At 36.4% G+C, this 18,274-nt stretch overlaps 1 protein-coding gene across 1 annotated transcript in view; it reads left to right on the forward strand.

Annotated features, from left to right (window-relative positions):
• Positions 1-18,274, forward strand: part of LOC145688439 (tubulin alpha-1 chain-like) — a 181,316-nt gene that overhangs the window by 27,545 nt on the left and 135,497 nt on the right. Inside the window, exon 2 of the mRNA XM_081762673.1 lies at positions 6,390-6,609. Within this exon, the coding sequence (XP_081618799.1) occupies positions 6,390-6,609 (220 nt within the window). The remainder of the gene's footprint in view (positions 1-6,389; positions 6,610-18,274) is intronic.

The raw sequence follows: 18,274 nt of genomic DNA on the forward strand, positions 1-18,274 counted from the left end.
TTTAACAAAATATAGAAACAAATATAAAAGAAAGAATAGTTCCTATTTATCAATTTTTGGTTGAACGAATATATGGAACGTGTTGAAAATCGCGAACGAAAATATTATTTCTAAGTAGATTGGAAGAACTTAATAAGCATTCCACCATGACGTTTCAGACAAATTTGACTCATGCTAGGCCTGAAGGATGACCCGTTTGTATTCATGAATTATTTGCGAAACACGCGAAGTTTTCAGAGAGTAAGAATCGAGATTGTAGACTGTGACGTCATGTTGTTAGTTTTTCCCCTGTGAAGGGAGTTTTTTCAACTCTAACTTGTAAGAACGAGAGAAATTGACTATCTTTCATGTTGTTATACTTCAGAAATATCTACATTCTAAATTATAAAAAATTCCTGAATATCCTTGGAGGGACGCGAACCGCGTTCCCCTAACTCACGACACGAATGCTCAAGCTATACCCTAAGATCGCTCTTTTAAGTAAGAGTAAAGAAACACTCGTCTATGTAGGAAATTACAAACGTTTACGATTACAATATTTTGTTAACAATGAAACACTGATTACGGTCATGATAAAATACTATAGTCCAGAGAATTCAAGTTTAATTTTAAAAAAAAAAGACCGAAAGGATCTCCGTTAACTTCTCTTTTATATTCGGTTATTCTTGTTTTACAGTTTCCAGTGACCTTGAACGAGAGGGACACAAACACAGATACATCGAGGACATGTAATATTTCAAAAGCGAGTTGGGGGGCCAGCACATCACTTGGAACTCGCTCCTGCGTTCCTCGAACCACTCCATAACACTCCTGGCCGTGTGACATGGTGCATTATCTTGTCGAAAAATGCCACTACCGTTAGGAAACATGGTCGTCATGAAGGGGTATACGTAGTCTGCAAGCAGTGTGCGATACGCTTCTGCCGTTATGGTGCTTTGCTCGAGCTCCACTAGACACATGGATGCTTACGTGAATGTTCCCCAGATAATAATTAAGCCACAGCCAGCTTGTCTCCGTCCCGTAGTACAGATGTCAAGGAGCTATTTTGTTGGAATACAACGGATTAGCACACTCACATCGTCATGATGAAAAAGCTATTGAGATTCATCAGACAATGCAACGCTCTTTCACTGTACAAAGATCCAGTGGCGATGGTCATGTGTTCATTTCAGACGTAGTTGCCGATGTCATGGTGTTAACATTCGAACATGAATGGGTCGTCTGCTGCGGAGGTCCATTGTTATGAGTGTTCGGTGTACTGTTTTTTTTTTTCAGATTAGTGTTGTGAAGGTCTGGGAAAAAAACGGACATTTTGGTTTAAAAAACACTTTTTTACGGTCTTCTCGAGCTTGGAAAAAAAGGAAAATTTGGGTAAAATTGAAATTATCGAATATTTTATTATGCTTTCAAAATTAATACTATTTTGTATTTACTAGTTTAGAGTTAAGATAATTGAGTACTTATGTTTCTTGAATTAGAATAGGGAAATTTTGTGAACAACTCAAACACTTCAAAGTTAGCACCGTGATAGAATGGAGTTATGGCTACAAAAGAAACTGGAATATACTCCTAGTTAGCTTAATTAGTATAGACGCATTAAAATTGTCTTGAGAAATCTTACGAAGTTCCCCCTTGATGTCAGGGAAGTGTTAAAATAACGGACAGAATCATTTTAGTTATTATTACTTACTATTATTAGTTAACATCTTTTATTTTTCAATTTTACAACTTTTCCGGAAAGAAATCGAAAAAAACTTTTTTACCAACAGGTTCAAAATTTCCGGAAATTTTACAACACTAGTCCAGACACACTTGTACTTTGCCCAGCATTAAACTTTGATGTTAGTTCCCACTCAGTTTGCTCCTGTCCTGCTTTACCAATCTGCCCAGCCTACGACATCCGACATATGTAATGAGGTGGGGGGCGCCCAACACCTCGGCGTTTGGACGTAGTTTCCCCTTGGTTTCGACACTTGTTGAAGACACTCACCACTGCACTCCTTGAACACCTGACAAGTCCTGCAGTTTCCGAAATTCTCGTGCCGAAATTACTCGTTTGAGTGAGTACTTTCTTCAAAATATTAAAAATTATAGAAAGATTTTCGAGACATTCGAGTCGAGTCGAGATATTTACGAGCTGTCTCGACTCGTGCGCATCCCTATTTAGAAACTAGATGAAAAATATGCACATCTCGTGGGCAACATTAAACAAAACCAAAATTTTCTTGCTAAATGTCACGTTTTTGCTTGTAATGGTATGAACTGAGCGATAATTAGCTCCTAGCTTTTAATCTTCTACGAGATAATTATTATTATTAGTTTATTATTATTACTATTATTATTCATGAAGATTTGATAGTTCAAGTATTGAAACATCCGAGTATTCAAATATCTGAATGTAATAAAACGTGTCATCGTCGATCAATCGCCATCAAAAATCCTAAAGTAAATAAAATTGCCCGACGTGGATTCGAACCACGAACCTCCAGATTACTGATCCAGCGCCTTGACCCCTCAACCACGATCACTACGCGGTAAATGATTCGTCTTTAGTCTCTTTATTTTAGGTTTCATTGCCTCCGCTTGCAAAGTTGTATTTCTTCGTTTCAGAACGTCTTTCGTATTTCTTTTATAATGATATAAGTGAATGATCTTTGGCAAAGTTTATATTAAAAACTTGAGTTGTTGTTAAACCTTTGGTTCACAAGTTTGTTTCTTCTCCACACGAAACCAAAGATATGACTGATTTAATTCACATACTCTGTATTTGTTTCAAAGCAGTCACCATTACCTGATCAATAATTTATATCTGCCACGATACATTGTAACTAAGTTACAAGAGGTTTACGACCTATATGAACGGCGCATCCACCGAGTCAACTTTTGGAATATCCCATTAAGTTAGCTTTCAACGTAGCTAAAGGAAACGTATGTAAACGAGTACATAGTTCTTCGTAGCAGAATGGATTGTTATGGTTCGATAACTACAAGGTTCGTGGTTCGAAACCAGTCTCGGAAGTTTGATTTTTTAAAAATTCTTAATTCCTCAGTTCTCAAAATCTTTCTCTGCCTTCGTAATCATCTGATGCTCTAAAAAGAGTTCTCCACCTTAATTTCAAACTGCCTAATGTGATCCTCGTAGTTCGAAACATTCCCTTCTTCTGTTTCAGAAAATCACAATTTTCGTCAAATACGAATGCTGTCCGATCATTTTTCCCCAATTCTAAACCTGTGTATATAAATCATCCCTCTCTGTCTCCATACTTGAATATCTCTCTCTCTCTCTCTCTCTCTCTCTCTCTCAATGTCGCCCAGGAACCCATATGGCTTTTGATCAAACCTTCGTCTCTTGAAACCAAATGTAACTCTCTAGAAATGTGCTATCGTAACTCTATAGGTTTTTTGCTAAAAGCAGTGTCTTTTAGATTTTATTTGGATGGATTTTCCGCACACATAAGATTTTCACTTTATTAGTGTATTACTATACATTTGATCAAACAATACGTATTTATGAAGTTCAAGGGAGGGGGAATTACACCCTCCTGTCCTGCACAAATGACGCCCCTGGAACATTTGCTTGCAATTACTGAAAAGAAATGAAATGAATCACTGAATAGCACTAATTTCTGTCAGTAGATATTTTAGAGCCCTGTTTGTGCATTAGACTTTTGGAAGCATAGAACCTACTGCCGTTATTGGCAATTTCCATAGATTTCTTAGGGAGGGCCTTACTAGCTTGCAGTCTTTAAAGAAGGGAAAGAATGAAACTAAAGGACTTTATGAAGCTCTGGGAACATTGTGGGGCTTTTTTTTTTAATTTAGGCTCTTAAAAATATTTCAGAACAAACGAATGGAAAAGACTGTTTTAAAGCTATAACGTTATAAACTTGATTCCTGTTTCTTTTTCAGCTGAATGGAAAGAGTGTACTACGTCACACTCACTGCTTTAGACAAGGAGAGGTCTAGGAGGGGAGGAGTTGTATTGAATACTAGAAGCAACTAATCGATTGAGACATGTATTTCTGGATGCGTAAGGAAACCGGCAAGAGTTTATTAATTTGGACTTAGAATTTTTGTAACAATTTCTATGCCGCGAACTGTACATCACATCCAATCTGACAATGTATGAATACTTATAGGTAGCTTTACTTATAGCGCCACACGTAAAATCTATCAGAACACAAGTTCCTGGATTAATATTATGTGCTGACTTAGAATTCCGATACAGGTTTTTCAACTGATGGCCCAGGAACGTCAGAATAGCTCATTTGTATGCTAGACAATGTGCCACTATCATAATCATCAGTGTAAACATCACTAATTTAAACGCCTTTGAGTTAATGATTGTGTGGCTGGTTGCTAAGTCGACCTCCAAGAAACATGTATTTTAAGTTCGACGTTGCAGTAAGACCAAATAATATATTATTGTCATCCATTTTCTCAGTGATGGAAGTTCCGTATTTCAATGATATCAGTAGCTAACATTCAACATTTTGTTGAGGAGGAAGTGAGCAGTTTCTTCAACATCAGCTTGAGATACCAAAAGCACATTAACAGTTGTAGACAAATTGATATAATGTTAATTGAAGTTTTGTGCAGAAGTAATGTGTGTGGCTCTGGTCTTGACAGACATTCAAACAATCCTTCTGATTTGACCAGCTATGGCATCTACCGGTTCCTTTGCATGTCCTGGTCTAAAGGTGTTCTATTCCGCTGTTGTGAGACAACAGATATTACAGATGTATTTCTAGCTCAATTATTGACAGGTAATGCATTCGTTGTGGCTTTATTATTACGTTCTGGAGTTTTTATGTAACTAAGAAATCTATTGTTTCGATTGTACATGAATTTAGAGCATTATTTTGGGTAACGGAGGTTGCATCGTGTGTCAATTCAAGACATGTAACCTCCGTTACACCTTTTAAGAAGAAAATATTATTTAAACCAGTTTTTGTAGATGGGACATTAATTATGTCTTCATTATTACTTTCCGCAGGTTTGGTGCAAATAACACACTTATGTTCTAGTTTACATTAATTCTTTTTTTTTAAAAAAAAAAAAAACAAGTTACAACATGTTGTTACTCATCAAACCCTGTATAAGTTTAACTAAGTACCTGCCTTGAAAATTCTTATTGTTTTCTTGGAAACTACAAGTATGCTTCTTTCGTTCCTCCCATAAATGTGTTACTTTGCTTCGTCCACTAAATTGATAAAAGCTTGCCAAATTAATCATGTTTGAACGGAACTTTGACAATACACAAACAGTTTCATTCAGTGATACAAATATATAATAGAGGTACAATAAATGCACAAATAAGTTTTTCTTAAATATAAGGACGATTAATTCCAGTGTAAATAGTATTATTCTTCAGATTTCATATGTATTTTTCTCGTGAAATTCCCACTTTTCGTGGAATGGCTGCATTGATATTGCTATAGTATCATACTGTATATTTAGTGTATTTGATATTACAAATAGTCTTCGTATTCTTCCTATGCAATTTAAATGTATTCATAACTTCGGTACTTACTGAGAATAGCAGCATGTCGAAATAATCGTACTGGGTTACACATTGGTATTGTAACATCAATCATGTAATTAGTTCGGAAAATTGCCACTTTTCTTTTTGTGTTTGAAGACTTGTCGGTCATTATACCTTTATGGCACTTTTTACAGGAAAAGCAGTAAAGAAAAATCCTGCAAAATTGTTTTTCCCCTTTCTTAGTGACTACATTTCCTGAAAAGTTATCACGACAAAAGTAGATATAATAATCATATACACATTTGATTTTGAGCAAATAAATACAATGCGGAACGAGAAACCTTTTCTTTACTCTGACAACTCTGAAAGAAAGCGTGTTCATTTTAAAAGAACTAAACCATGAAGCAAATTTCCCACTGCATGATTACGAAGATTCATCGTTCCGCAAACGTATAAAGCCTTGGTAATGGATTCAATCATAAGCCAATCCACTTACTCCAATCAGGATTAATAGCTACTTCCCAAAGAGTTACGTTCAATTATCCCTCTGCATTGACCTACTCAAAATTCTTTCCCAAAGATTTTTCTTCAACCTACATGCATCTCAGTTCCCCGTATGAGTGATTTGCCTTAGTAATAATTTAATTACCCACAGTATATTCGTTGATTAACGTTCTCCATTTGCCAATAGTTTTGGTCCAAATATTTTCCTCAGTTTTGATAACTTGTCTGTAAGAAAGATTCCATGCAATGTGTTCTCATTCTTAAATTTTATTGTTTTCTACTTCCAATTTTTTAAAAAAAAAATGCACCCCACTTTGAAATAGTTTTCACAATATTTTCAATGCTTGCCTTACCAGTCTTTTCTCCTCGGACAACGTGATTACTATTTTATTTTTTTCAGCGCGAGTGTATATCAATTCACGTCGGACAGGCAGGTGTCCAAATGGGTAACTCGTGTTGGGAGCTGTATTGCTTGGAACATGGCATTCAACCTGATGGATACATACCTTCTGACAAGTCGAAACAAAGTGACGATAATTCGAATACGTTCTTTAGTGAAGCAGGAACTTACAAAAGAGTACCTAGAGCAGTGTCTGTTGACTTGGAACCGTCTGTTATAGGTAAGAGTTAAAGAATTGTAGAAATGTGGTTTGCAAATTTTAATATTTTTCTTTGCTAGATTGTTAAATATATTAGTAGAGTAATGCTGTTAAAATTTCACACTAAATTCAGACTTCTTAAATTTAAATCAATGTTCAAAATTTTTAATCTCCAGAACGGTGCTGTAACTTAAAAAATACATTTTCTTCATGTTTTCTATACTTTCTTCAGTGGATATCTCTCAGGAGTTCATTTTTGTTTGTATTTTTATTACATTTTAACAAATTATATATAGTAGAATCAGGGGCGTCATTTAGCGGGGGCATTCGTCCCCCCCCCCCGAGTTTGATATTTATATAGATTTTATCAATAGAATAGTAGTCAGTGAAAAACGCGAAATTTTACATATATCAAGGGGTCTTGCCCCCCCCCCCCGCCAAATCTGAAATGACGCTACTGAGTAGAATGGCGGAATCTTGCCAACTTTAATATATCCACTAACAGAGAGAGAGAGAGAGAGGGTAGCAATGTACTTATGTTAATTCAATCTTGCGCGTGTATACTGTAGTTCACGATTTTTCAGCGTTTATTAAAGTTGAATGGTTATTAGGTGGAGATTATAGAAAACATTCCTTACAGTAAATGTTCTCGAAACTATTTAGGGGAAAAGGGAGTAATGACAAGATTTTTTTTTTTAATTGCGAAGAACAGCAATGAGAGAGCACCATGTAATCCAATGAATAGTGCTGTACATAGCCACGTATGTTTACCATGAAATAACTCGGAACTATTGCGTAATTACTCTCAGTTATAAGATAGACAGAAATTTGAAACCTTACACTGTGCAGTTACCCTGCAGTTGAGGGAAATAGCACGCAACAGTTGAGTTCTTAGTTAAATTCTTTTTTATACTTCCATGTGATTATATTCCCTAAACGTATTTGCTTTCTTCGCTCTTTTTATTGAAGAAGATCCTTACGACGCATTGCTGTTAGAATTTCTGAGCTTTGTGCTTCCCCATCTGTTTCACTGACTATAATTTTTACCTAGGAATTGGAGAAATTGCTGTTAACGGGACTATTGCGGAGAATTTTTCGGAATTGGTGACTTCCCTTGATGGTCCAGCGAAATATCACTAAATTTTTTGTTTCGTCGAGTCAATTGCATCAAGAGAAAGGTCTGCTTCCATATTCTTCTTAGTCTGACTACAGCACTGATCACTTGCAGCAAAATCAGCATCTATAAAAACTTCTGGATTCATGGGCAACGTACCATACTTTCCAAAGCCTGATGAGGCATTTTAATCACACGCACTTGTGTGTTCATGCGTGCTATTACCCCAAATCAAGACATCTTTCTTTTTGTTGACTGGCATGCATAAATATTATAACAAAATACTAACCCTATATTTATTCATACATATTGACTACAAAAATACCGTACCCCAGAAGTAAGTTTGAACTTAGCTACTAAAGAAAACTGCTGAATTTTTGAAGAAAAACAGATTTTCAATATAGTCATACTCCGCACTACGTTCTCTGCAGCGCTCTTCCACACAAGTGAAGTACTGTACGTTGGGCACCATGCAGGCCGCCTTCTGCTTCTTTGTAAACAGGGGTGTGTGCAATTATACCCAGCGTGCCATTACCCCGTTTTCCCCTAAATAATAAAATTAAAAGCAAAAAAGAAAATGGTCGATTGAGTTAATCCTGGCAATCGTAATTTTGACTGATTTTTGTAGTGAAGGGAAAGAAACAAATTTCTAGTAAATGAGCTGGGAAAAGGACGTAAGGGAGTAAAATGTTAATTTATTTGTTTAAACCTAGTATCTACATTGTTTGTTAAACATGTACTGTATTAGCTTCTGCAATCAAGATATCCTACGCAAATACAGAAACAATAAAACCCCTTCTTTTGAGGCTTATGCGACGTGCTACGGCCGAAAAGCTCAACGTGTGGTATAAAGCCGGAAGTTCTTTCGACTCCCCGTGGGCGAGTGAATACATTGCAAGACTACAAACTTACACAGGATTTCATTACAGGATCGAATTCCATTCCCTTTTTCCTTCCTTTTTCTGCATTTCTTCTAGAATCATAGGGTATCTGTAAGATTTTCATAATCCTAAGAACTGAAGCAGCATACAGTGGGTAAAAAAGTATTTGAACAGCCAAACCTAGGATGAAAACACAAAATACCATACAGTAACTAGCAGAATTATTCGGACACTGTAGTGTTTGACAAAAGATGGGATTTATTTCAAAGAAAAAAATGTAAATGTTATTTTCTGACATTCAACAAACAAAAAAAAAAAACAATTTTACACTTCGAAAATAAAATAACATAACAATGAATGTAGTGAGATCAAAACACAAACAACACGAATTCGGGTGTTGTAAAATTATTCGGATACCTGATCAGAAATCCCTTATCGAGCAAAAAAAAAAAAAAAATAAATAAATAAAATAAAAATAAAAAAATAAAACTCAATATCTAGAAGGTAATCCTTTCTGTTTAAGAACTGCGTGTAGTCTATTTGACATATAATACCATTCACAAGTGTGCGAGTGTATGCATCTTGGCCCATTCTTGACGAACCATGTCCTTCAGATGCGCCTTTGAGGTTATCAATGTTTTTCGAATTTCTTTCTCTAGTTTCTCACATATTTTGAACTTGTTTTTCTAGTTTATCACACATTTCGAACTTATTTCTCTAGTTTATCCCACAAATGTTGAATGGGGTTCATATCTGGAGACTGAAGAGGTGGATGGAATGTCTTTGGGCAATTGAATAGTAACCACAGTTTTACAATATGAGCTCTGTTTCGGGTTATCTTGGTCTAATTTGAATGTATCTAATATCCCCATTTTTCTGCGTTCTTTAAATTATCTTTGAGAATTTGCAGGTAGAGGTGTTTGTTTACTGACTGTTCGATGAACACCAGCTCACCTACTCCAGACGCTGACATGCAGCCCCATACCATTAAGTTTACTGACAGCTGCAGATTTTGTTTCTCTTCTCTGTATTGGGTCTTCTTCACACAATTATCTTCCCATCAGAACAGAAGATATTGAACTTGCTTTCATGAGAAAAATCACGGAGTTCTACCAATTGGCACCCATATACTGGTATTATTTCGCAAAACTAGTATTTTCCTCCTGTTTGTTTTGTTTTGTTGATATGAGGCTTTCTGCATGTTATGCGGCCATGAAAATCAGTTCTTCTCAGGACTCTTCTAATTGTATCGGGTCTTACGTCGATCCCAATTTTTTCTCCAATCTCGGCAGCGTTTTTTGGAGCACTTATTCGTTGATCCTTTTTTACTTTCCGGACTATAGCAGATTCCCGTCTCTCCGAAAATGTCTTTGGACGTCTCGTGCTAGGGAGGAAATCAACTCGATCTTCAACATTGTATCTCTTGATAATATCACATACTGTACTTTTTGTCATTTGCGACATCTCTGCAAGTTCTCTGTAGCTTTTTTTCCTTTTTCATGGTGTAAAATTGCTAATCGCCGCTGTTCAAATGCTAGATCTACTGATTCTGTGTCTAAGACGTTGCCATACAGGGCAATTCGTGTCTCCAGACCCATTCTTCGTATTGACAACGAATTGTTGTATCTTACTGCCACAATAACGACTGCAGTACTTAACACAATCCTCAACACTAGCGCCATATTTCGTAGTACTTGCGTCATTCTCATAGATGTCATACTGTTCGAATAATTTTGCTGGGAAAATATTGGGTATGGTATTCATTGCGATTACTTATATCCGTACTGTTAACAGCAACTACACGCTCCTTTGTGTTTTTCAGGTATGCATATATAGCTCCTTTTTCTTATGTAGTGTTGTGTACAAAATGTTTTTCATTTCGGAGCCACAGCCCGTTATATGTATTTCATTGGAACTGTCCGAATAATTCTGCTAGTCACTGTATATGCAATACAATATAGAACAAAAGATTATTGGAGGCATTAACACAGGTATGGTAGTTTGTTGCATATTGAATACTGCTATGTACCCCATCTGACAGCCATGAGTGAAGGAAAACTAAGTAGGTAGATACGAGGGTGGCAAGAAAAGTATTTGGACAGCGCTGTGATCGCGAACAAATCACTCAAAAATAAGAGCTGAAGAGTTCCTTCAGTACACATGGGAAGTCTAGCAAGTAGAATGAGGCAGTTCATAGCAATTGAAGACGAAACCAGTATCGTGGGAAGAAAACTGAGAGACAACGCTAGGTGAACGAAATTTGTGAAATTGTATGGGGAAGGTAAAAATTACCGAGAAATTGACCGTATAGTAGACAGGTTACCTTCCACTGTTGGTTATATTATAAACACACACAAAACAGAAGAAATACCACAAACTAAATTGCGAACAGGCCGACCATGGAAAATCCAATCTCTTACGTACCCAGTAAAGTAGCGGCTCTTTTGTTTTTGTGCGGGGTGTCCAAATACTTTTTTTTTACCCACTGTAATAAAAATAACTTCTGTTAAGTTGTTCCTTTAATCTACGTATCTACTCAGAAGCAGAGTATTATTGCTTCCTCCTCCCATCCTTTCCCTTCGTTGCGCAGCACACATTCATCCACTTGGGACTCACTAGGGATGATTCCATACCGGGACAAAGTACCTGTAGAAAACCTATATATCGTCTGAAAGCTCTTATGAGAAATATGCAGCAGTTTTCAAATCACGGGCAAACCCGCAACTTGACCCTATAAGGGGCCACTTTGTTGGTGCTTGTGACCCTATGAATGGCATATTCTACAGAATAGAAATGAATGTTAAGATGTATCACGCAAAAGCATCTGAACCTATCATGTTCATTTTTGGCCCATTGCTAGAACGTGACTTGGGCAAGGGTTTGACGATATCACTTTGCACCCTGACGTACGTACTTGGTCAACGAACTGTAAATACAATGTGGAAGATGGTTTCTGTGCCACTGGATGTAAGCTATATCCATGAAACGCGGCATAAATATTGTCATTAGAGAAAATACACTGTGGATGTACTCCTCTCCCAAGTACTCCAGTTTGTCAGTGTTGCCAACCATTTTTGTAAAAATGAGAAGTAAAACAGTTTCCGTACGATGAAACGTTTATACACAGAGCTTGCCAGAAACATCACACGACACTATAACAAAAAGATGTTGAGTATTACCGTCCTCCAGTCATCCTAGGTTGTCAGTGTTGCCAACCAAGTGTAAACATCATAATGTTTCAAATGGTGTGCGTGTCACGGAACGAATATAGAACAAATGTGACAGAATAAGTATTCGACAATAGAAAACATAGTGTGAACGTCTGTCTTCAAAAAAATGGCTGTGTTGCCAACTAATGTGAACATTCAAGATTTTTACATGAAGTCGACAGCATTGACGTACATAATTAGACTGGAACCCATACTAGTTTGTAGTATGTTAGTGTAAACCAACAAGCATTCATATTGTCAGCGTTTCCAACCATTCTAAAATACATTTTCTCGAAAGATTGCCTGACCATTGCATGCATCAGTTGGCGTGGGTCAATGAAAACATGACCCACCACCCACGGTGACCCACGACCTACTGACCCACCACCCACGGTGACCCACCACCCACCGTGACACACTGTGACCCACCACCCACCATGACCCACCACCCACCGTGACCCACTCTGACCCACTGTGACCCACCACCCACCATGAACCACTTTCATCCACTGTGACCTATTCTGACTAACCAAAATCCATCGTCATCAACTCTGAATACGATCCACGGCCTCTTCTGTACTGACTAAAGAGTTTACACTTAAAATAAAACAAGACTGTGAAATTGTCACTAATCGGAGTTTGAATTTGTAGTCAATCGCTCAAGCACCACTCTGTTAAAATAACGGTGGATCTGACCTTTATGATATAAAATGGTAAAGTGATTGTCAATGAGGAAACTGTAGCACTTCGAGGTGGGGAGAAATTAGTGTGTGCCTAAAATATACTTGTACTAAGAGAGTATTCTTGCAAGTGTGAATTTCTGAACGCATTCCACAAGAAACTTCTATTCGCAGGAAAATACCCCTGTACAATATGGAAAAGGTTATGGTTTCTCAGTTCACAGTATTTTTCTCACAAAAAAAAAACTTGAAAAATCAGTTTTTCATAGTTTATAAAGGTGCTCGGGTACCCTATGTGAGAGAATCTCCATAAAGTATGCTCATAATTATAATTTGTGTAATCACTAAAACACCACGTTAAATTTAAGTTACAAATATGCATAATTGCAATTATTATGAATATTTATTCAAAGTAGTTTACCTAAAGCAAAGAAGAGACTTACTAAAAAATAGGTACAAAGTTGGATAACACAAATAAGTTATTACTAATACAAGTATACATTTTCTATAACTCGTAATTTTCCACCTTAAAACAAATCTGAAATCGGGTTTATTTCCTGTTGGTAACTTTTTCGTGGTAAATCATCCGCAGCGGAATGATGTCCATCCTTCAGCCAAGAAATAACTAGCTCGTCTACTTTGAGCTTGTCTAGCGGTGGGCCATTAACATTGATGAACAACAAGTTAGACAATGTTTGAGCACTTAGTCTATTTCTAATAGCAGTCATCTGTAAATTCATAAGGGGAAATCCCCGTTCTCGCACTGTCGTGGAAATTGATAATACTTCTACCCGATTTCTGCAACTCCTCATCGACAATCTGCTTGTTCGACTTAAGTCTGATAACGATTTTTCTTAGTCAGTTTTGAAATACTCAGCAAGAAGTATAATCTCTCTCTCACCACACATCTTTTCCATATCGACCATGTCAGTTGGCAATGTCGACTCATGGGGAACAGAAACTTCATCTACCACGCCTTCGATAAGAAATCTTGTGAATAAATTATCAATTAAAGCCTGATAAACTGATGATTTCTTATTTGTTTATACATTTAATTTTTGTAATTACACATGAAGGTTTGATGCCATTACCAAGTTCCCTACCCCGTCTAGAAAGCGAAAGGGAACGAGGTGCCTGGAGTGTTCAGAGGTGAATGGGAATTTCCCTCCTTCTTCCCCTTCAATTACCACACTGCTGTTTGCCATGGGCCGAATTACGATGAATTTAAATTATTATAGTATAATTATTTCCTTGTTGAATTATCAATACTTTTCAGTGGAAAAAAGAATGAAATTTGAAAGTTCCAAATCAAGGTAAGAAAACCAACGTAAAGGGGAAAAAAAGAGTAAGATTTTCCATATAATTATGCGTACAATCCAAACTTAAAATTTTCGTGTAATTAAGCTTACAGTACAAATTTTATGCCTATTTTAGTCACAAGTTTTTGGGTTGATTGCCCTGTGCTGTAAGCGCTCCATATAATAAATATAAGCTTCAGCAATTATTATAGTAGAAAGCAATGGATATATGAAGCCAAGCACTGTATTTTTTTTTCTTAAATAACATCGATCGTTTTCGATCATTTTTACAAACCAACTCACTACCACTTTTCCATATATAGAAAGTGCCCGCTCCCCCCCCCCACACACACACACATAAAGGAGAATTTAAAAAAATGCTAGGACACATTCTGTTTATTTTCAATAAAGAGTTAATACACTGAATTTCAGCTCCGTAAGTTTAACGGTTTGCGAGATACTATTTTTTTTTCGCAAAAACTCGGATCCTCTCTATCTTAGGATATTATGCATTATAATAAGAGCAATATAACATCCCAGTTTGGATTAAGGCCTAACTATATACCAAAAGTAATTTCATTTGACTTTGCAATTTGACCGTGATGATCAGGCACACATAGTCAAATTTTTGAATCACTGTAATATATAAATTATTATACAAAAAATTGAATGTATTTTTTTACAGTAGTTAGCTCAGGTCTCTAAAGCCAAGTAGTAGTAGTATAAGTCCTATTGCTATTAGTACAATTAAAAATATCAATATCCAAAAGTCCTGATGTTCTTTTTTCACTAGGTTAGATATACTCACCTCAGGTAAGTAGACAAACAAGTGGAAAAGGAAGGGAAATGAAGATCTTGAAAGTAAAACTAAGACAAATTTACCAGTCCTCAGAAGATACTATCTACAATGCAGTGAGCAGAGAGGGTCGGTAGATCATACTGAGTCGGTGGGTCGCAGTGGGTCAGGGTGGGTGGTGGGTCACAGTGGGTCACATACTGTTGACCCACGACCCACTGACCCACCCAGAAAACTTGACCCACCGACCCACTGACCCACTCCATCTCTGGCATGCATAGAGACAAAAGTTGAAATAAACATCATTCGACACAACAGCAAATATACTGTGGTTGGTACCATTCACCAAGTACCCCAGCCTGTCAGTTGCTAACATTTTCAAAATGAAAGCTCTTCAAATAGCAGTATACTAGCTTGGCGGTATTTTTATGTTTTCTAATATCATGAACATGTAGCTGAACATATATCATGAGACATGACTGCTGACAACATAACGAACCGCACTGATTAGGAGCTCATATAGAAAGAAAGGGTTGGATGAGTCATGCGTACATCTAGTCATAGGAGCTTCGTTGTGACATGATCAGGCAGTTTTTCGAGAAAAGGTAGTTTAGAATGGTTGAAAACACTGACAACTTAGGATGATTGGGAGACTGTAATACTCAACGTCTTTTTGTTATAGCGCCTTGTGATGTTTCTGCCAAGCTTGGTGTATAAACGTTTCATCGTACGGAAACTGTTTTACAAACTTCTCAATTTTACAAAAATTGGTTGCCAACACTGACAAACTGGGGTACTTGGGAGAGGAGTACATCCACAGTATATTTTTCTCTAATGATAAACTGTTTATGCCATGATTCATGGATGTACTCTCATGTCCAAAATTATTGTCGCATATCTATAACTGTCTTCTTATAAGAATATAATTTGATAATGATTTTGCAGGGTATTTTTAAAACCGATACTAGGTGTATAATTGGGAAATGTATATTGGTGGTAAATTTCATAGGGAAAGAATTATAAATACGAAAATTAGAATGAGTAAAATAAAATGTTGCTAAATGGACAAGAAAATTTTCTTTTCTTTTTATTCTTATTTACTGCTCTTTTGACATGAAATTTACCACATACATGTCTTTGCCGATTATACACATACTAACATCATAAGAAATACCGGGAGAATTCGTTATCTAATTATATTCCTACAACAACATATTTATAGACATGCGACAATAATTTTGGACATGAGTGTACATCCTGTGGTACAGAAACCATACTCCAGGTGGAAGGAGTGAATACTATCTCCCACTCACGCAACATTAGAGGTTGGTCAACCATGTCGTACTGGACTCCGACAACTTCAGGACAGCTGAAAATAATACAGAATATTGGTACAATTTCTACATACCTTAATGGACTTCCTGTGGACAATGATGCACTTTGATTTCATTGGGATGAATGAACTTTAATATGCCGTAAGCACACGTTATATCACACTTTACACTTGGTTCACAGATGGAAAGAAAAAAAATATTTTGAATTTCAAATTCTTTCGCCGAAAAGTTCTTTATACTGATTTAGGCCTATCTTTACTTATAATCAGTTCGTGCACGTTATGTCACACATCCTGGTCCTAGTTCCTGGTGGTTCCTGTGGATTCCATGTCCTCTTCTTGCGTTGGCCTCACTATATTCCGTTTCTAGTGGGTCGTCGGTCCAACGATGGCCTTGCTCCTTTTCCCATTGGAACAAGACTTCTGCCACTCTCCTGTTTCGCCTACGCCTTGTCTTTTAGGAAACAATTGAAGTTTCCCATTCTCTGGTGCCCGTAGTGTAGTTAGTTTTCAGGAAGCTGCTCGTCTCGCCTAACTAGCGCGATCCAGCCCGTTAGGTGGCTATGGTACGGCTATCTAATTTTCACCACTCTAATACTAAAGGGAAGATGACACTGGCTTTAAAATAACTTGCAACGATAGTTCAAAGTTTCAGCTTATTGAAAAAATACTGTTCTGTACCTAAGTATACAGTTGGTTACGATGAACTTTTATTCCTTCTCTTCCGATGACCAGACACGAATTACTCTCATTCTTCCCCGCTATTCCCTTTCAACAAACCCTTCTTGTTGCCAAAAGTCTGGGCTCGCTTTCTGCCTACTGCGAATTTTTATGGCGGGGATCAGTAGCGTGGCGTAACACTTTGACGATTGTTACCGGTTGTTATTATCTCTAGTTTTTCGGTATCTAGTTTTTCAATATCAGAAAATCTAGTACTTTTTTCTTTTAGTGTAGCAACCATTTCAAACTATAGGCATTGGCATCAATTTTTAGGAGGGGGGTCAAATCTCACTTCATTTACTTTGATCTTTTTGAAAAATCAGGTTCTTCCATTTTTTACTAGATACAATCGAAACCGTCTCTCAATAATCTTAGATATTCTTCAGTCATCTATTTTCTTTCTATAGTAACTTACATAATGAATTTTCTTTTCTAAGATATTGAACAAGATTTCTTACTTTATCCTATAACATAAAACAGTTCAAGTAAAAAATTGAAGTCAAAACTTTGAAGGGTTTGATAGAATTTTGCTACACGAACTCTGATTTGAGAATCCCATTTACCGATGTTTTCGTCGTGGAGTTAAAAGTCCTAACAGTTCATCTTTTAAGCTATACAGCACATTATTTATCCTACTTCTACAGTTCCACCTTGTGTTTGAAGCTGTTGGGGTACTTTTGTTGACTACATAGTGCAGAGCATTTGTTCTTTTTGAAGACTTCGAGAAAAAAGACGCAAGTCACGACATAGTTAAAAAAAAAAAAAAAACTTACACTCTTTTGTACAGTCAACGGACTTTTCTAAAACTAAATTAAGCCTATGGGCATAACTATGAAAAAATTAGACTTCTACCTCACCAACCATAACCGAAGCTCTATCTTTTGTTTGAGCAAAAAGTTTTCTGTATTGAAAACTAGTCAGTCAGTCATACATAATTTGGGACAGTCAAACTACGGTATGATGAAGACGATTGCACAGTTCTTTTTCAAACACATCAAACTGCATCAAAGTGCAAATTCAATTACTAAGCTGGGAATTTGATGAATAGAAAGGATTCTATACTAAATAAAAAAACAAATTACTTTCAATTAGCATAAATCCTAAATAATAATAAGTATTCGAATTAGAAAGAGCACCGGAAACATTTCTATTTCTCTCTATCATTACTATTCCCCCTTGATCTTGAAACAGTTCACATATAGCACAATGTGTTTCATCGATGGGCATTCCTGTATATTTAATGACACGCTTCAGGGACTGACAATATCTTTGCTCTTTGAGGCACGAGACAACTACCATCTAATTTTTCTAGCGTTTAAACAGCTAGAAATCTCAGTAATAATAATAATAATAATAATAATAATAAATTCCTATAGCTCAAATTAACAGTCAATAAGAAGCTTTATTTTGAATCAAAGCATACATATTAAATGTGTTTGTTAGAATATCTTATGGAATATATTCTTCTTCTTCTCTATTGGCATATTATTCAAATTTAAAGGTAACATAATAATATACAAAATCATGCGAAAATGATATTTTAACACATAAAACATGCACCTAGGAACATACAGTCTCACAGTGGCAGGTGTTCAATGTTATTACAGTACTATGAAAAACCTGCTATTTACATTTATCTGAAATTGTATACTGTT

The sequence above is a fragment of the Thermobia domestica genome, chromosome 6, assembly GCF_964235325.1.
Source record: "Thermobia domestica chromosome 6, izTheDome1.hap1.1, whole genome shotgun sequence".
NCBI lineage: Eukaryota > Metazoa > Arthropoda > Insecta > Zygentoma > Lepismatidae > Thermobia > Thermobia domestica.